Source organism: Fusarium verticillioides, chromosome 3 (genome assembly GCF_000149555.1).
Source record: "Fusarium verticillioides 7600 chromosome 3, whole genome shotgun sequence".
Taxonomy (NCBI): Eukaryota; Fungi; Ascomycota; class Sordariomycetes; order Hypocreales; family Nectriaceae; genus Fusarium; species Fusarium verticillioides.
In genome coordinates this window covers 1973155-1992081 of record NC_031677.1, presented here as the reverse complement: position 1 = coordinate 1992081, position 18927 = coordinate 1973155, and the positions used below count along the sequence as shown (strand labels likewise).

General features: G+C 43.5%; 8 protein-coding genes across 11 annotated transcripts in view; 3 read left to right on the top strand and 5 right to left on the bottom strand.

Moving 5' to 3' along the window:
- Window positions 1-272, bottom strand: part of FVEG_08123 (hypothetical protein) — a gene marked incomplete at both ends in the record, with an annotated part of 3858 nt that extends 3586 nt beyond the window's left edge. The window contains one exon of the mRNA XM_018896950.1: window positions 30-272. Within this exon, the coding sequence (XP_018754494.1) occupies window positions 30-272 (243 nt within the window). The remainder of the gene's footprint in view (window positions 1-29) is intronic.
- A 3021-nt stretch (window positions 273-3293) lies between these two features.
- On the bottom strand, window positions 3294-4218 carry FVEG_08122 (hypothetical protein; the record flags this gene model as incomplete). Its single annotated transcript, XM_018896949.1, has 2 exons — window positions 3294-3776; window positions 3829-4218. The coding sequence occupies 2 exons, from the start codon at window positions 4216-4218 to the stop codon at window positions 3360-3362; spliced, it is 807 nt and encodes a 268-aa protein (XP_018754493.1). The 3' UTR covers window positions 3294-3359.
- A 198-nt stretch (window positions 4219-4416) lies between these two features.
- On the bottom strand, window positions 4417-5800 carry FVEG_08121 (actin like protein 2/3 complex, subunit 2). The gene is made up of 5 exons (XM_018896948.1): window positions 5709-5800; window positions 5409-5650; window positions 4933-5355; window positions 4733-4882; window positions 4417-4682 (listed from the first exon to the last, which is right to left on the bottom strand). Exons 1-5 carry the CDS (start codon window positions 5768-5770, stop codon window positions 4600-4602), a joined length of 960 nt encoding a protein of 319 aa, XP_018754492.1. The 5' UTR covers window positions 5771-5800; the 3' UTR covers window positions 4417-4599.
- A 69-nt stretch (window positions 5801-5869) lies between these two features.
- Window positions 5870-9137, top strand: FVEG_08120 (hypothetical protein). Its single transcript, XM_018896947.1, has 2 exons — window positions 5870-6076; window positions 6128-9137. Exons 1-2 carry the CDS (start codon window positions 6060-6062, stop codon window positions 8991-8993), a joined length of 2883 nt encoding a protein of 960 aa, XP_018754491.1. The 5' UTR covers window positions 5870-6059; the 3' UTR covers window positions 8994-9137.
- A 3966-nt stretch (window positions 9138-13103) lies between these two features.
- Window positions 13104-14417, top strand: FVEG_08119 (acylpyruvate hydrolase). The gene is made up of 3 exons (XM_018896946.1): window positions 13104-13512; window positions 13567-13778; window positions 13831-14417. Exons 1-3 carry the CDS (start codon window positions 13415-13417, stop codon window positions 14256-14258), a joined length of 738 nt encoding a protein of 245 aa, XP_018754490.1. The 5' UTR covers window positions 13104-13414; the 3' UTR covers window positions 14259-14417.
- On the bottom strand, window positions 14224-15647 carry FVEG_08118 (3-hydroxyanthranilate 3,4-dioxygenase). Of its 2 annotated transcripts, XM_018896945.1 has the most exons (4): window positions 15376-15477; window positions 15096-15260; window positions 14931-15006; window positions 14269-14865 (listed from the first exon to the last, which is right to left on the bottom strand). In XM_018896945.1, the coding sequence occupies exons 2-4, from the start codon at window positions 15125-15127 to the stop codon at window positions 14431-14433; spliced, it is 543 nt and encodes a 180-aa protein (XP_018754489.1). In that variant the 5' UTR covers window positions 15128-15260; window positions 15376-15477; the 3' UTR covers window positions 14269-14430. The 2 variants fall into 2 exon arrangements, with proteins under 2 accessions (XP_018754488.1, XP_018754489.1); XM_018896944.1 differs by having other exon boundaries at window positions 14224-14865; window positions 15096-15647.
- On the top strand, window positions 15580-18684 carry FVEG_08117 (hypothetical protein). 2 transcript variants are annotated; one of them, XM_018896943.1, is made up of 4 exons: window positions 15580-16018; window positions 16073-16256; window positions 16448-16535; window positions 16592-18684. In XM_018896943.1, exons 1-4 carry the CDS (start codon window positions 15911-15913, stop codon window positions 16707-16709), a joined length of 498 nt encoding a protein of 165 aa, XP_018754485.1. In that variant the 5' UTR covers window positions 15580-15910; the 3' UTR covers window positions 16710-18684. The 2 variants fall into 2 exon arrangements, with proteins under 2 accessions (XP_018754485.1, XP_018754484.1); XM_018896942.1 differs by having other exon boundaries at window positions 16406-16535.
- On the bottom strand, window positions 16749-18367 carry FVEG_08116 (hypothetical protein). 2 transcript variants are annotated; one of them, XM_018896940.1, is made up of 3 exons: window positions 17998-18367; window positions 17647-17863; window positions 16749-17595 (listed from the first exon to the last, which is right to left on the bottom strand). In XM_018896940.1, exons 1-3 carry the CDS (start codon window positions 18199-18201, stop codon window positions 16925-16927), a joined length of 1092 nt encoding a protein of 363 aa, XP_018754486.1. In that variant the 5' UTR covers window positions 18202-18367; the 3' UTR covers window positions 16749-16924. The 2 variants fall into 2 exon arrangements, with proteins under 2 accessions (XP_018754486.1, XP_018754487.1); XM_018896941.1 differs by lacking the exon at window positions 17998-18367 and having other exon boundaries at window positions 16789-17595; window positions 17647-17945.
- Window positions 18685-18927: the final 243 nt, after the last annotated feature.

The following is an 18927-nucleotide window of genomic DNA, read 5'->3' as shown; positions in this document are numbered from 1 at the left end:
GAACGGCAAATTTGTCCATCCATCCGTACCAACCCAGGCAATGGCATCGTAGAGTTGCGGCCCTTGAAGTGCCCACCCACATAGACCGTGTCTCGTTCCTGGTCGCAATATAATGCGTTGACCTCACCCTCAATCCCATCCAAGGGGGTGATCTCGGTCGTGTTCGGGTTGAAGAGAGCAACTGCCTTCGACTGCGTCCCGTCCAGGCTCGTGAAATTACCGCCTATTACCACTCCTTGCATATCTCCGTTGCTGAGCTGGAACGAGCACATGGCTCTAATCGACGCATCGGTGGATAGTATGGAGGCGAACGCGCCGTTGGGCATCTGCGCCAAAAGTGACTCGCTACCGTTGGAGCTGCGAGTACTCTCTTTTTGTCCCTCGTATTCATAAAGTGAAATTCCATCATAATCTCCAACTATGCCGATCCTGCCCAGGTTAGAGAAGTCTAGATTTGGCGACGGCACAGGATTGAATGTTATGGCATGTGAGAGAGATGGCGCCAGAGCTGCTAAAATCACCAGACTGGGACCCAGAACGGGACCTAGACTGTGGCTTTGGCGTGCCGATGGGCTACGCCGTTGGAAAGGTAATCGCATAACTATAAATCGTCACCAAATATCAGGATGGTGTGTCTGGCCGCTGAATCCGTATCGTATCCCTGCTCAGGGAAGTCAAATGCCGTGGTCGTCGGAATTGACTTTATCTGTGCATGCATCTCAGGATCAAGTGCGGGCCATATCAAGGGGCGAAGAATCGCGTTTTCTAAAACGGTCGAGAGCGGGAGTATGCGAATCGAGGCGTCCACCTGAGAGGTATCGTCTGACTAAAAACCCGAAAATGAGAGAAATTAGGTTCTCTGTAGTCTTGGAGTGTGGCCGTGGTCGAGAGTAGGAAGGAGAGTTGTTGAATGTATGTTTATCGAGGTGGAGAGTCTCAGTTGGAGAGATTCAAGTTGAGCGACAGGCAATGCTACTGCAGCACGTATGCGGGAAATTGCTAGCGATGGCGATGCCGTTCTCTCGACGTGCATTGGATTTCGAGGATCTAGCCACTAGCCTAATGCGGTTAGTCTTTTCCCTTTACTGTTATGCGGTACCTGAAGCACTTGGCCTGCATGGGTATTGAGTGGGATGACGGCAAACAACAAATCATCAACCGAAATAACAGCGTCGTGAAGGATAGAGTGGTGGGATTAAAGAGCAGGCAAAGGTTATAAGAAGATATATTGCATAATCAGAGCAACTCAACATCATATGTTGTACTGAGGAATTGTAAGAAAAGACATACCAAGCAGTTTCAAGGTGTACGACTGTGGTACGTATCACAGCCACGGGTAGTAGAGTGCGCCACCGTACGGATACTGATTCAGGAACCAATGAACTTGAGAGGAGCAACCCAGAGTTTAATTATCGGCGAGCTTCGTCCTCGTATCAAGTGATCTCGTCACCGATGATGATCTATTGACTTTGCAGTTCTTCGTTGAACAGCGAGTTTCTCTCGCAAGTCCTGTCAGCTCCGGAAATGTGGGGTGACGGACGGGATGCCTCTTTAATTGCGTGTCTCGTGAGTCCTTGACGCGTCCGTGTTCTCGGGTCAGGTATTTGAGCGGCGTGTTGAGAAGAATGAGGAACCAGATATCGTGTCTCCGGGTCGACGACGGCTGGAATGCAGAATTGGGCCACACAAGATGGTTGGGGAGATGCCGGATTGCTGCAGCTTGGCGAAAGGACGGGAAGCAAGTGGAGGTAAGAAGAGGAGGCGGTATTAATGAGTGCGAATACCGTAGTGTCAATTGAAGTAATTATTGAACGGTTATGTTGATCGTAGAGTCGACTGGGCGGTGTATTAGGAATAGCACAGTGGCTATGCTGGAAAATACAAACAATAGAAAGACGAAGAAGAAGCAGAAGAAGAAGAAACAGTGTTTAACGAGTGACAGTTTGCAAGGCAAGGCAATGCAAAGATAAGTATCCCCTCCTCTCACAGAAGCTCTAATGCTAAGAATTCTCGCGGAGGATGAGGTGAGAATTAGGAGAGAGGGAAGAGTTGATCCCACGTCTAGGTTCACCTTGGCTTCCAGGGGATAAGTGGGGCTTCTGTTTCTCGCGCCGCAAGCCTGCTAGGAAACCACCATGGGCGCACATGGATTCATGGAATTCATTTACTTAATAATGATCTTCAAAATGTCACAAGCGCTGATGCTATGCAATACGAGATATTCTTGCTTCTGCAGGGGTGGGCTTGCATGAAGAGTTTGCCACTCTGTTATCTCCATCATCTGCTGACCTTTGGTCCTCAATTCCGGATCTCGACTTCTGACCGTTGAAGTCCTAACCCTTGTCAAACAATGGCTACCTAGGTTGTGAGATGCCCAACCAGACAATAAAATCTAGCACTGAGAGGCAGTGGATAGCGTTGTTGTTGCTCCATTAACTTTTTCCCCCTATCGCGCTAAACTCAGGAGGCTGGTAACAGGGCAAGGATTCCTGGATGTGGCTTCTGACACTATGTGTACCTCTCATCAAGCATTGTTCCAAGTCCTGCGTGTTGTGACAACAAGTGAGTGGTTCTCAAGCGTGATAATGGAACTATTTTAAAGGGTTGTTTCCCTTCATTTTGGCAGAGCCATGCAGCCTTACAATAATCTGTCGTGGGGCTACGGAGATGTTGATGAATCGACCCAGCTTTACCCACTACCTTAGTACCTAAAGCAGCGTTATACTAGACATCATAATAGCCCTCTAGGGCCCTGTAGAGCAACGTGCAACCACCTATTAAGTTGATGAGCTATAGATACAAAGTCGGAAGCAATGACATTTGTATTTTCTTGCCTCTGTCTCATAGTTATGGATGCGTTCTGCAACACCACCACAAAGTAATTCATGAGATGAAACCACTCTGGATCACACCCCTTGTTTACCAGGTAATAAGAGACAACTTCGTTTCCTTGCCTCTGGCGCCGGGTAAGTCAATGTCCGCCAACGTGTCAGACAACTATTGACTCAGAACCATTCAGCGTCCCTGATAATGCGTTCAAGGTGTCTTTCAATGCATTGATAAGTAAATGCATGTTTCCAGGGCACTGCGAAGCTACCTAATTATACGTCCGCTGATCCTAGGTACGCTTACTGACTATGTGCCTGCTCCAATCTAATGTTCTGACAGCATGATGAGCTTATTATATTGCCAAAAATAAACACGGTATCGACTTGGTAGATTTGGCATGCCGATACCTCATTGCTGATTTTGAACCTTGCTTCATTCTTAGTACACTGGATGCTTGGATATGTCTAAAATGCTGCGCAACCCGAATCAAACCATGGTTTTAGAATCCTCATAATTCATACTCGGCATCTTCAATTGCCAGGTTTTTCTTGGTCGAAGCCAGCCCATTTCGTCTTGTAAGCTCTTGGGCTCTCGAAATCCTTGGACTTGCCAGACCACATCCCCTTTCGTTTCTGCTTCGCCTTCGCCTCAGCCCTTTCATAGATCTTTTGTCGTCCGCCAAACTCAGCCCCTTGCTTGGCTTCGTAAGTCGTTGCCATGCCGGCCTTTATCATCTCGAGACCCACGTCCTTGCGAAACAGCCACCGCCGCGTATACACAGTCGCGACGATTCGATCGTACTGATCTCGCCTGTAGACGTATGCGCGGACGTTACGTTTGCTGATGTAGTTACGCAGCCAGGCGAGAGCTTCGGCCGAGAACGGTTGCGCCGGCCGTCCGAAGTGGGCACATTCTGGGGCATCAACGCCAGCAATACGGATTGAAATCTGTCAAAGCTTTGTCAGTATGGAGATAGGGCTACTTGGATCGGAAACATACTGTTCGGTCTTTCAACTCTTTGCGAGCTTCAGGAACCATTCTCAGCCAGCCCCAACCCAAAAGTCGACCGCCAGGCGTGTGGAAGAGGTGGAAGTTATCACCATCACCGACGCTGGTAACTCGCCCAAAGATGCTTCGGTTACGAAAGAAATTCGGGCGCACGTATGCTGATCCGGGTATTCGGCGAACGTAATTTGTGTAGATATGTAGAGCTGCCATGCCAGCGAGCGGGAACAGCACAACAGGCGCCCATTCTCTAGCTGCATCGACAGGTGCTGATTGAATGCGGTTTATCGAGTCGGTCCATGATACATGCTGCCGTTTCGCTTCTTCTTGGAGTCTCTGCTCTTTCTCCTTGCCGGCATCCCGCGATCCGAACGGCCATATCATTGTCGTGGCGACCCTAGGGTCGTCTTTGTTGATGGTGTATCAGAAAGGGCGGCATGGGTCGGCGCGATCTTTCTCACCATCCTAAGGACCCTTGAAGTTCGACTACCCACCGCTAATTGGGGGTGGTGCCTAAGCCAAGTAACACGTCAATTAGGTGCCACTATGTGGAACTTAGGCAATATCTTTGTATGCAGACAACTCATATTCTGCCCAGCTTTCTGATCAATTAATTGTTCATGGTCGCGGAATTCAGATTGTAGTTCTAACAGTACCATTCGCTTGACTACCAACTACCCGCGACTAACCGCCCTATCTATAGGCTCAACAACTAACTGAATTATTGAGCAACGTCAGAGCAGATACTACCGTGGATACAGGATTCTAGTTTCCTTGCACCTTGAAAGTTCTGCCGCTCGCAGTCTTTCTCTCCTTCTCCTCGTTCTCGGGGCGAGCACGGCGCAGCACTGAGCACCGTTAATTATCCAAGTGCGCTGATGCAGGGGAAATGATTTACCTTGGAGGAAGTCAGCAGTTCGCTTCCGCATGCGCGAGTGAATATAAGCTTTTGAAGCCTTGATATGGTAATGGAAGTAATCGCGGAAAGTCTGAATGTGAGAGATGACCTCAGTCATGCGCTGTGGAGTTAGGTGCCGAGGGAAGAGGACTGCAGCTCAATTAGTTATCATATTGACGGTATTTTCAGGTAAAGCCTACCAAAAGTCACATAACCAATGTCTCCAGATCCAGTGTCTTGAACCCCGGGGACACCCTGTAGCTCGAGAGGGGCGTCGTTCCTGAACAAGACCTGGGGGGCATTTTGAATCGCTCTCCTTCGAGCATCGACAAATTCTTGGATGAACACCTTTCCAAAGACTCGATCGGTTTCTTCGCGAAAGACAGTGCTAAAGATGACGGTGACTCGGTCGTGGCTGGCCTTGACATATATGGCCTCCTCCTCTCGGTAGTGAATTGCCTTAACCTCGCCTCCCTCTCGAACGCCCTGAGGAGCTTCTTCGGAAGTAAACTTGGAAGCCTCCTCCTTCAATGCGTAATGCTCCTTGTAAGCTTGCTCGAATGGTGCGGCCATAGCGTTGCGCTTCAGGAGAGCGAATTTGAGTGCTAGCTCATTGCGTTCCTCTGTTCAATCGTCAGCATTGTTGGCCTTGACTGTGGACAGCACATCGCTGTACCCTTTGATTCCGGGAGGTTCTCCAAATCCACAAGAACAGAGAAGTCGAAGCCCGGCTCAACCGATGTCATGTAGTCGCCATACTCTCTCTGGAGAACTTCCTCAGCTCCATACTTGACAAGGTCGGGGAAACACCGTATTTGGATTGAAAGAAGGATCTGGGTCTTAGACTCGGGTGTCGAGATATGGAACGTAACGCCATCAAAGTCGCTGACCGTCTGGTCAATAGAGGCGGGAGGGGCTCTGACGTACAACCTGTAAGCTCATGGTTTTGAAGATCATTGGGTATGCATAATCTTACCCTGAGAAACGCTCCGTCAGAACCGACTGAATGAGCACATTTTGGTAGTCTAGCAGAAGCATCTTGTTGGTCGATTTTGAATGCTATCCCCTACTATCGTTGTTACTCGGAGCTTAGGTGGTATGCTACAATACCTAGGTGACGCCTGGGTAGTGGGGCTTACGTGGTGAGCCTCAAGCTCCCAGCAGACACGTGACAAAGAGCTCCCGAGTGGAAACCGGTGGATAACTTTCTTATCGATAAGAAAATTTCCCTCTAAGTCACTGTACGTGGGATGGAGGAAAGATTCTAGGATCTTTGGTCAGAGACAAAAACTTAAGAAGGGCCAATTCTGGTCGCGATAGAGCAAAAATGGTGAAGTCTTACTTGTAAGTTAACGAGAAATGCTTGGCGACTCAATTTAACTCAAATTTCAATAGAAAATACGAGCATGGCAAGTCCTTCGGCGTCGTCGCCTCGCCGACCTCGAACATAGTGTGGTCCTCGAAAGACCGAACAGGAACCAGCGCGGGACAGGCGATCGTCGCAGCGAATGAAGAGGTTCTCTGTTGGGACATAAAGAAGGGCGAAGTAACAAGTCGCTGGAGAGATGAAAGATGTACGGTTCCTGTGACTGCCATCGCGCAAAGCAAATCCGACAGGGACGTTTTCGCTGTGGGATACGAGGATGGCAGTATACGATTATGGGATAGCAAGATTTCCTCCGTGATCCTCAACTTCAATGGTCATAAGTCGGCAATTACAAAACTCGTTTTCGACAAGTCTGGTGTCAGACTTGCCAGCGGCTCCAAAGACACCGATATCATCATCTGGGATCTTGTCGCGGAAGTCGGCCAATTTAAGTTACGAGGACACAAGGACCAGGTGACTGGCCTTCATTTTGTTGAGCCAGAACCTCGGGTCCAGGATGAGGACGATGCGCACGCGATGGTCCTTGACGGTGAAGGAACGCACGACGGATTCTTATTGACGACTGGCAAAGACTCCCTCATCAAGTTGTGGGATCTATCGTCAAGGCATTGCATTGAAACACACATATCGCAGACAAACGGCGAGTGCTGGGCTCTTGGATTGGCCCCAGACTATAGCGGATGTGTTACTGCGGGAAATGACGGCGAGATCAAAGTTTGGTCGTTGGACGCCGACGGCCTTGCATTGAGCGCCCGTCAAGTTGATACACCTGCTGCAGTCCGATATCTTCAGGATCGCGGAACATTACATCGACAGAGTAAGGATAGGACAACCGAAGTTATCTTCCACCCAAAGAAAGATTACTTTGCAGTTCATGGCTCAGAAAAGAGTGTTGATGTGTGGAGAATACGGTCCGAGGCCGAAATAAAAAAGGCACTGGTTCGTAAACGAAGAAGACGTCGAGAGAAGGCGAAGGATGGGAAGGTCGTGGAGGAGGACACCAATGCAGAGGAGCCAGTGGATGCTTCAAAGGCAGATATTAGCGATGTCTTTGTTCAATATGTCATTGTGCGAACAGGAGGCAAGGTGCGCTCTGTTGACTGGGCCTCCCCTAGCGGACAAAGAGATCTTCACCTGCTGGTGGGAACCACAAACAACCTGCTCGAGTATTACAGCCTTCCATCTAAGGAGAAGACCGAAAAGTCAAAGAAGGACGACGTCCCTGATTATACAAGAGCGCTATCCGTTGAACTCCCCGGTCACCGAACAGATATCAGGGCACTATCGCTGAGCTCGGATGACAAGATGCTGGCATCTGCATCGAACGGTAGCTTGAAGATCTGGAACATCAAGACGCAGAATTGCATTCGAACATTCGAGTGCGGCTATGCGCTATGCTGTTCTTTCCTCCCGGGAGACAAAGTCGTCGTGGTTGGCACTAAGAGCGGTGAGCTGCAGCTCTTTGATGTGGCCTCGGCTGCACTGCTCGATAGTGTCGATGCTCACGAGGGTGCCATCTGGTCTCTCAACGTCCACCCTGATGGCCAGTCCGTCGTCTCAGGCAGTGCTGACAAGACAGCTAAGTTCTGGGATTTCAAGATAGTACAGGAGGAAGTGCTCGGTACAACAAGAACAACACCAAAGCTCAAGCTGCAACAGTCGAGAACACTCAAGGTTTCTGACGATGTTCTGAGCCTCAAGTTCTCACCGGATGCACGACTTATTGCTGTTGCCCTCCTTGATAACACTGTCAAGGTCTTCTTCGTTGACTCCCTAAAACTCTACCTTAATCTTTATGGTCACAAGCTTCCTGTTCTTAGCATGGATATCTCATTTGACAGCAAGTTGATCGTCACAAGTTCAGCCGACAAGAACATCAGAATATGGGGCCTTGATTTCGGTGACTGCCACAAAGCTCTTTTCGGGCACCAGGACAGCATCCTTCAGGTCGCCTTCGTACCTCACAACAATGACGGCAACGGGCACCATTTCTTCAGCAGCAGCAAGGACCGCACAATCCGATATTGGGATGGTGATAAATTCGAGCAGATCCAGAGACTGGATGGTCACCATGGTGAGGTGTGGGCTATTGCCGTTGCCCATAGCGGCAACCTCTTGGTTAGTGCTGGCCATGATAAGAGCATCCGAGTCTGGGATGAAACAGAGGAGCAGATTTTTCTCGAGGAAGAGCGCGAGAAGGAGATTGAGGAACTATACGAGAGCACTCTTACGACATCACTGGAGCGAGACCCTGACGCTCAAGATGAGAATAATGAGGTTGCTGCGGCAAGCAAGCAGACCACAGAGACTCTCATGGCTGGTGAGAGGATAGCAGAAGCTCTCGAGATGGGCATGGCCGATCTCAACCTACTCAGAGAGTACGAGGAAGCCAAACTCACAAACCCTCATGCCCAGCCTCCCCAACGCAACCCCATCTTCCTTGCCCTCGGAAATATCACCGCTGAGGCTTATGTCCTCTCTGTTTTACAAAAGATCAAGGCTTCGGCGCTGCACGATGCTCTGCTGGTACTACCTTTTGCCTCCGTCCCCATCCTCTTCACTTTCCTTAATATTTTCGCGATGCGATCCATGAACATGCCCTTGACATGTCGCATCCTTTTCTTCATGCTGAAAACGCACCACAAGCAGATTGTTGCTAGCCGCACCATGAAGGCTATGCTCGACGGCATTCGTGTGAACCTCCGTGCTTCTCTCAAGCGCCAGAAGGATGAGATGGGAGTAAACATTGCTGCCCTTAAGGTGGTGGGTATGCAGATTCGTGACAAAAGCATCAAGGACTATGTGGATGAGAATTGGGAGGAGAACAACGATGAGAGGAATGCTAAGAAGAGAACGTTCGTTCACGTTGCTTAATTGGATGAAGGATTGATTATATGTACATAAGGGCAAAGGTATAGATTTGGTAGTATTATATCCTCGTTGTTGTAAAAAAAAATAAAGGATAAAAAATAAAAAAATAAAAAAAGGATAAAAAAATTGATATTATCATTTGTCTAGCACCTTCTTGCTCCTTATCTATAACCTAGATCCTAGTAGTCGATTTGTTACGAAGACAGGTGATATTGGATGTCATGACCTGACAAGACGTGTGAAATGCTTGACAATTGCTCGCCTACTATGAAGCTGCCGGTTCTTATGTGACACGCGGATTCGATCATGAAGCCCATCCTGAACTTATTTACTCCAAACCTTCATGTAGATGATTATATTTCCCAAGACATTTCTGCTAGATGCCTGTCTATTTGTGAACGGCTTGGCTGACTGGAACTGAACATAGTAAAATTATAGTCCAAAAATATCTGAACACCCTACCCTGTAGGAACTTAATTACTTTAATAGTAATAACTTTATATATATATAATTAATTTAATTTAAATCTAATAATAATATACTATATATTATTTTAATTACTAGATTTTTCTCTTTAATATTTTATATACTAACCCTATACCTAAATATAAGCATTAAGTTAGTAAGAAAGTAAGTTAATTAGGTAGTTAATCTGCTCTAGTATTATTATTACTTATATTAACTTGATATATTTAATTAACTTTATTTAATTAAACTTATTATTTTTTATAAGCTTTAATTAGGGAAATATCTTCTTAATATTTGTTAAGGCTTGAATAAAATAGCCAATAAATTCACTATAAGTAGTAGGATGTACTATAGTGACTGATAAGGTGGAAGAGGAGGAATTAGGTGGATAAAAGGTTGTAACTGCTGAATAATAAGGCATAGGGTAGGATTTATAAGATAAAAGTGGGTCTGTTAAATAGAGCGAATTTTTCCGAATTTAATGATATATATTATGTAATAGAAAAGTTGATAAGTCTCTAAGAAAGAAGGAGTTCCCTAGGTGGGAAATCCTGGGTCTTATATAGACCTCTAAAAAGCGGGCATTGTGATTCCCAAAGCGGGGTAGCTTCAATGATGATGAAAAGACTATCACAAAAACCGCCAAAATTCGGAGAAAAATAAGATATACTTTTTTCCCAATTTGGAAGGCGCTAGGCTTTAGTAGGCTTATAAAGCTTAAATGGGAAAGTAAGGTTTCTCGTGGTGTGTCATGAATCATCCAACTGAGGGGTAAAAATCTGATATACGTAATCCTCATTATATAATCATCACGTGACCTAAGTCACGTGACTTTCTTACTGATATTTCCTTAGTAAGAAATTATTAAAGTTTATAGAAAAACTTTAATATGTGGAACTTGCTCAATTCTCCACATTTTGCTTAGGTAAGCACACCAATCGAAAGTCCTGAATTTTCTCATTATTTTGGTATATAATTTGCCCTGATTAGTCATCGGGATCATAATATATTCCTTAGTTATATAATAAGACCTTTATATAAAGTCAGGTCTTAACACTAACTAACTTATATAAATAGAGTTAACTTTATTCCTTTAAACCTTTAAATCCTGCTATTACCTTGCCTTTATCTTTATATTAATAATAGGATCCTTTCTATAGTAATAACCCTTTTAGCTATATTATAAAGCTACTTTTTATATATATTTAAGCTTATAAAGATAGTAAAGAAAGCTATCTGGTTTAATTAAAGAAAATAACCTTCTTTTAAGTCTTTTTTTAAGTCTTTAAAAGCTAATAGCTTATTATTAACCTAGGTTATATTAATTAAGCTAAAATAAGCTAAATAATTTATATAACTAATTAATTTAATTAACTTATAATTAAAAATAGCTATTTTAATAAAGTTAAATTAATACCTTAATAAAAAGTTTTTCTTAATAGTAATTACTATTATATAAATATTTTCTAGATTTTCTTTATTAGCTGCCTATAAGGTAGGCCTAATAGCTATATTAAGGTTATAGCTAGTTATATAGTAGGCCTAATTATATAGTTATAGGTTATTTTATATAATAAGTATTATATTAGTAGCTTTAATAGATATCAGTAACTGTAACTAACAGGTTAGGGAATATACTTATAAGTTTATGTTTAATCTCTTACTTAGTTAGGGTCTAACTGACCTTTAAATAGAAGTGTAATAGGTATACTAGGCCTAGTATTATCTTAGTCTTTTAACTAAAGTAAAAGAAGAAGGTTAATATAGCTACTAAGGACCTATAAGCAGTACTTATATTACTTAGTTAAGGCAATAATTGCGCTACTTAAGGCAGATAAACTTTAATTGATTTTAAGCTTTATAATTCTAGCTTACTATAAGGGCCTTACTATTTAAGCTATTATATAAAAATTTAAAAGCTTAATAGCCTTAAATAAGGCTAATAGTAATTAAAAAAAATTTAATTTAATTACTAAAGTATTTAAACTAAAACTAAGTCTTAATAACTATCTTTAAAGTCTTTAAAGCTTATAGTATTAATAGTTAAGTAGCCTTTTTAAAAGATATTAAGGTCTATAGTTATATATTAAGCTTTAAGATTATAGCTTTTAGATTAAAAGAAATAAGCTTAGTTTTTTTTAAAATCTCTTTAAATATTACTTTCTATAAAAATAGCTTAAAAAGTAATATAAAAGGCTAAAAAGAACTTAATTTTAAAAATATAAGTTATAAAGTATTTAATTAAATATTTTATCTCTTAATTATAAGCATTTTTTAATACTATAAAGTACTTAATATTAAGAAATTAAAGTAAGTAAAATATATAAATAAGTATATAAAATATAATAATCTTATAACTCTAGTAATATCTCTTAAACTTAATAAAATAATAACTTTTATAACTATTAAAGATTAAAAGATAATAATAAGTATTTAATTATTTAATTATAAATTAATTAAAGTACTTTAATTACTTAAAACCTAGCTTATTATTTATTAACTTATTTTAGCTTATTATAATAACTTAATTATATAAAAGATTACTTTTTTAATATTAATTAATAAGGTAATATTAGCTTAAATTAATAATAAATAGTAAGATTAATTAACTTTTTATATTAATTAACTTTTTATATTAATTAACTTTTTATATTAATTAACTTTTTATATTAATTACTATAATTATAGTAATCTATTTATAATTTTTAAGTTATATTAATTTTAATTTTCTTTACTTTTTTAAGCTTATAACTACTATTCTAGCTATTATTAAGCCTATTATAAAGCTAGTTTTATTAAAGTTCTAAATATTATTTAATTAAATATTATACTTTATAATTATATTTTATATAAACCTAAACTAGCTATAAATAATAGTTAAATCTTTATATTTAGCCTTTTAATAATTATATTTTTAAAATAAATATATTTTTAACTTTAGTTATTACTTTATAAAGTTATAAGCCTAGCGCTTACTAATAGGTAATATATTATAATTAATTAATAGAAAATTAGCTATTTTTTTTTATAAAATATAATTATAAAGGAAATCCTTATAAATTTAAGTTAAAGAAAAATTAAACTATTATTTATTTTTCTAAATTAATTAATCTTTATAACTTTAAGGCTTAATTACTTTATAGTTAAATGCTATAATAGCAGTAATATAAGGTCTTAAAGAGTACTTTATAATTAGTTATAGATTATTATAAGCTTAGTTTTAAGTTATTTTTAAAAGCTTAAAAAGTAAAAAAGATTTTACTTTTATTTAAAAGTTATAATATATTAAGTTATTGATAATTATTTAATTAAATAGAAATATTATAAAATAAGGGATTTTTAACTTATATACTTGAATAACTTATATATTTATTAACTATATTATACTTTATATATTATTATAAAAATATTTTATCTTTTTAATATTTACTAATTAATATCTTTAAATCTTTAATTTTAGCTATAAAAAGCCTAAAATTTATAGTAGCTAGCTATATAAAGCTATTTTAGGGTTTTATATATATCTTAGGGTTTTATGCCTAACCAAGCTTGCTTAGTTAGCTCCCCCCCGGCTCGAGCCAACAGGTATTAATAAAAGCTAGTTAGTTGATGCTTTGTCTGCATGATTGAACTAGACCTGAAATAGTCGAGGATACTTATGTAGTAATGATCGGAAAGCAAACCGACAAAGGAGAAACTATTGAATCATGGCCTCCTCCGATAATATTGCGAAGTTGGCACAGGGTAGGTCGGAATTGATGTATAGACTTCGTCCCATGATACCCCGCGACTCGACTACCGGGGGTCGTCTCCGACGGAAACTTCTTCATCGGGGGAGCAGTTCCGAAACCGCTTGCTTGCTTGCTTGCTTAAGCCTACAGCTATTTCGCCATTGAGCCAGCGAGTGAGCGTTACAACTGATAAAGCTCTTCTTGTAGCCATCCTTCGTAGCCATCATGTTCGCTCTGAGACGCACAATGGCCACTATGGCCCCTCAAGCTACGTCTAGCCTCAAGCAGGCCGGCAAGGTTGTCTGTATCGGTCGCAACTTTGCGTATGTTCACCCATGGCTCAACCACTATGACATAAACTGATGACTATCTCTCAGGGAGCACATTGCTGAGCTGAACAACACCAAACCCAAGCAGCCCTTCTTCTTCCTGAAGCCCACGTCTTCCATCGTCCTACCAGGCGAGGGTCCCGTTCTGAGACCAAAGGGCATTGACATGCACTATGAGGTTGAGTTGGCTCTCGTAATTGGAAAGCTCACCCGGGATCTTCAAGCCTCTGATACCCAGGGAGCTCTTGATGCTATCAAGGGTGCGTCAAACAGTGGGACTATCACGAATTATGAAAGGCTGACTATCTCCAGCTTACGCTATCGCCATTGACTTCACCGCCCGCAACGCCCAGAATGAGGCCAAGAAGAAGGGTCTCCCATGGGACATCGCCAAAGGGTTCGATACTTTCTTGCCTCTGAGCAACATCATCTCTAAGACTGCTATTAAGGACCCTCACAATGTTGAGCTCTTCCTCCAGCTCAACGGTGAGACCAAGCAACAGGGCTCAACCAACCTCATGATTTACCAGATCCCTCGTATCTTAAGTGATATCTCCAAGGTTATGACACTCCACCCCGGCGATATTGTTCTTACTGGTACACCTGCCGGCGTTGGGCCTGCCGTGCCGGGTGATGTTATTCGGGCGGGTGTGAGAGTTGACGGAAAGGAGTTGGAGGAGGGTGCCATTGAGATTCCCGTGGAGGAATCGCCTAGCTCATACAGTTTTGCTGAGACCTGAAGCTGAGCTAGTCGAAGTGAGTTGTATCATAGTAAGAACCCTCGACATGAGTGTGTAGAATATCAAGATATGAGAGGTATTTTTCTGCAACTACTACTACATCACCACGTTTCATACCCATACGCCGCCTCTTTGACCTTTTTATATAAACTTTTTGCTACATCTTGATGGATCACGACAGATTAGGATCCTGAATAGTGCCCGGCTTCGGTGCCGCATCAGCCATAGTACCACACTTGGAACAAGTCCTCTTGTCCTCACTGCTCTTAAAGTCTTGAACGGCTGCCTTAATTTGAGTGCCAAGGTCGGTGCAATGGAACGCAGCCTCGTGAACAATCTCACCACAGTCAGCGCAGTACCAACGCATACGATCGAGTGAGTCCTTAGGACGACGCTGCTCTAGGACAACTCCAACTGTGTTGGCGAAGCGGACGGGGTTGTGCGGTGTGTTTCCAGGTAGGAGAAACATATCACCTTCACGGATGATGATGTCACGGAATTCCCCTTCGTCGACGACTTTGAGCATCATTGCTCCTTTGTATTGGTAGAACCACTCGGGAGTTTGGTTGATGTGGTAGTCAGTGCGGGCATTTGGACCACCAACGATCTGATGACAATTGTTAGCCATGTTTTCGGCATGAAGCATCAGAGTATTAGCAAAGCGTGAGTTACCATGACACTAAAGTCTTCATTGTAGACACAGTAGTTGTTGATAGGGGGCTGTAGCAGATGGGAGTTTTCTTCAAGCCTGTTGTACTCATAATGGGTCGATTAGTGAACTTGCTCCATATTCTGCCTGTGTCTCTCCAATTGTATAGAGTCAAAGAGATTACTCACCACTTTGGAAGGTTGACGGGTGGCCCAAGCATGATGAGATGGTCACTCGTATGTCCGCGTATGGAGATAGAAATGTAAGCAAAGATGGGGAAAAAAAATATAGGGGACAGAGGAAATGCTAAGAGGTAGTTGAAGTCAAAGATTGATAAGAGTGAGGCGCGTCAACTGCGGATAATTTGTAAGTTATGGAGGAGGTAAAATAAAGTCTAGTTGCGGATGTCACGGGAGAGTTTGACTTCAACCGATTACATATAACGAGACTTTACAAGAAGATCCATACCAAGTACCTACTCAGGATAATAGAAGAGAAGCACCTTCTATTATACACTGATAGTCATCAATGAATGATGGAATAGCCGTGGTAGGGCTCCCCGCAGTTCCGCGGGACGGATAGTTGGTTCTGGGCTTGTTAGTCGTCGGGAAAGGTACAGAGGACGAAGGGGCTGTCGGAACGCCCCCCGCTCTGTAAAAGCCCCTAAGGTAGCCGAGACGAGACACTGTACTTTGGACCTCACACGTTCTACTGCATCGAACAAAGTACCTCGACTGTCGTGTCATTCCATTACCCACCCAGCTTTCTCCCTTGTTATCGTTACCTATTTATCGACCGACCTAAAAACGAACACCACTGGTGATCTGAAGGGGTCCGCCTGATCCTGCGCACGTTTGAGCTGGTTTCATGAATTCCAGCAGCTCTACCTATATCAATACACTAAACCATCCGACCTCTTGGAAACTTCTGACTCAACTGCAACAGATAAAACTCCCCATAGCGATCAAACGAACAAATATCACGACAACACAATAACACGATAATGGATCACGCGCACATGGACCATAGCGGCATGAGCCACAGTGGGATGGACCACGGAGACATGGACCATGGCCACGGAGGAGGCATGAAGGATATGTGCAGCATGAACGTATGGCGCTATCTCCCCCTATCCATAGGTACGTGCAAATGCTGATATTGGTAGATGCTGTTCACTTGGGACACCACCAATCTCTGCATCGTCTTCCGCCAATGGCACGTTCGCTCGACAACCTCCCTCTTCTTCTCTCTCGTCGCTGTGATTTTCCTCGCCGTCGGCTACGAAGCTCTCCGTTCCCTCTCGCGACAGTACGAAGAAGCCCTCGATAATCGTGTGCGAGCCGCACCCAGTAAGCTCCTCCTCTCCCCTCCAAGACCGCATAAATACATTTCCTCCTCTCTGAGGAGCCCCAAGAACAAAACCAGAATGTTGCTTTCTATCTCCTTGCCTTGTCTGTGTTACTCTGCGGGAAATTGCCCTGCTAAGTCTTCCCGTGAGGTCTTGATGTTCCCGTTACTGAGTCGACTCCCATCCTTGCAGGACAATCCCAAGGACAAGCCGATCAGCGTGCTCACCTCGTCAAGGCTGTCTTATATGGCCTACAGAACTTTTATGCGTTCATGCTCATGTGAGTAGCCGAGTTCCACTGTCGTGGTCAACAGCTCACAATTCTAATAAAACAAGGCTTATTTTCATGACATACAACGGCTGGGTTATGATTGCTGTTTCTCTCGGCGCATTTCTTGGATATCTATTCTTTGGAAAGCGAACTTCTGCCACCAAGGATAACGCATGCCATTAGAGGGGCTGGGCGTTTATGAAACGGCCATGGTGAACCCAAAGGGCACGCAAAGTTTAAATGATTGCAAATGGAAACCTAAAGCTTGACAATTTTCAGCATAATCCACCACTATCATCAATGTCCAGTACTCTCTGCCTCTCTCTAAGCATCCTGGCAATATCGGAGTTAACGTCCGTCGGTCTTGTTTCTATTTCTATCATGTACCTTCAAAATCTCTACATCTTTGACGCATCGCCAGGTTCAGTCCGCTTTTCTGGAATCTTCTCCCCCAGATCCCCCAAGCTATCCGCATGGGCAATAATCTTCTCGTCGCCAAAGCTGTCATTATGCTCAAATCCAGGCTCCTGTGCATATGCAATTCTCGCTGCGTCCACCAATATTCGTGCTGTCATCCCCCATACCTTGAATCTCCCATCTGGTTCATCTTCTTTTTCTAGCTTTTCAACCAAACGGCTTTGCTCGCTATCCCGCCGCGGCTTCGAGATGCTTTGGTTGTTGACTGGGACGTAAAAGTTGTGCACCCGCCAGGGGTGATCTTTCCAGTGATTCCAGAACCCATCGTACCATTGTCCTTCAGGCAGTGTCTCACCCGGGGCGGGAGGGAGATCCTGCGCCTGGAGGAAATTGTAAAAGGATGCACTGAACACGGCAGCGACTTCGCGAGCATCGAGTCTGGGAATCATAGTTTCCTCAACAGTCGGTGCCGGTTCTCCTGCTGTGCGCTGGTCTGCATGGAGATATGCAACACAGGGTCTCACGACGAGGTGTGTCCGAGCTAAGGAAGGGGGTAGATAGCAAAGATGCTCTACGCGGAAGGGTTTTGGAAGTTTGCTATCATCCATGGGAAGCCCAATCTCCTCCCAAGCTTCTCGGCGGGCGATTTGGACTCGTAACAAAATCAGTAAAGGAACCACGGTGCTTGAGAACAAACGCTTACATGGTGTCTCTTCGAGATCATCTGCCTTGCCCCCAGGAAAGGCAGCATGGCCGGAAAAGTTCCTCAGACTTGCAGCGCGCATGGTGATAACCACACGTAAATCGCCGCGACGATCAGCATACAGTAGTACTAAGACTGCTGCCCGCCTTCGAACGGGTAGACGATCCCATAGCGGGAACGGAGGGGGCTTGTATGCACGGAAACGAGCAATAGCGGCCTTGCGAGATATGATGTTGGTCAGCAATCGGCAGTTTGTATGTGAAGAGTCGCTCAAAAGACGCATTGAAGCAGCAAGATGTGAGATGTGCGGATGACAAGCAGAGCACAGATGAACAGCTCGACTCAACTTACAGCGGACATTGCGTTCAAGGGCGCCATGGTCAAAGAGTCATAATACAGCGACGCCTCTCCGTGATTGATCAGCTCCTCCCTGGTAGCTTCGCGGATGCCCTTCTGTAGCGCCTCAACCACGTCAGCGTCGGTGATGCTGTGGCTTCCAGCCTGTGTCTCAGTTGAGGTCTCGTTATTGATAGAGGCTCCTGTTTCGTAGATCATGATGGATGATCAACGAGGGCCGAAACTCTAATAGCCCAGAGAGGACAAGCTCAGTCACTGAACCTGCTTCCTAGGTGACGGGTCACTACAAGAATGTATTTCTTCTTTTTTAGTCAAGTAGTTGTTAGTTTAGAGGTTGAGCCTTGCGAGGGAAGAGATAAGTACATAAACTGAAAGATGCCTCGGTCAGGAAGCCGCTCCGGCTCCGGATCTTGAGGGTCTGAATCTGCGGGGGCGGGGCTCCGAAGATAGGTAACCAATAAGTAAGTCTATGTATGGGTATGGGAAAACAGCCCGAGACAAAGACGGCATCACGGGTTCCCATTAGGGATTGATAGGCTACAAAGGTATGGAGCAAAGAGACACATATTTCAGCAATAACAGCAGCGAAGTAAAGCTATGCCATTTCAATGTGAGCGACGAGAATAAGAGGGAAACCATCACATATCATCTATCTTATTGTTCTCGACAAACGACTCAAGCTTAACACAACTTGCTCGACAGCTGCATCTCTCACTTACCAGAATGTTCCCACAATATTAAATCAATGAAGCAAACATATCATTGTCAAGATGTGTTGCGGATTAATATTATGCAACCTGGGGCTCTAATTCTGAACCCAAGACTAACCAATCCAATGGAAACAAAGTACAAGCTCAGCTTGGGGTTCTATGATTGCCGCATTGTAAAGACACATTAAACAATTGTTTCTTACAATCTCTTCTG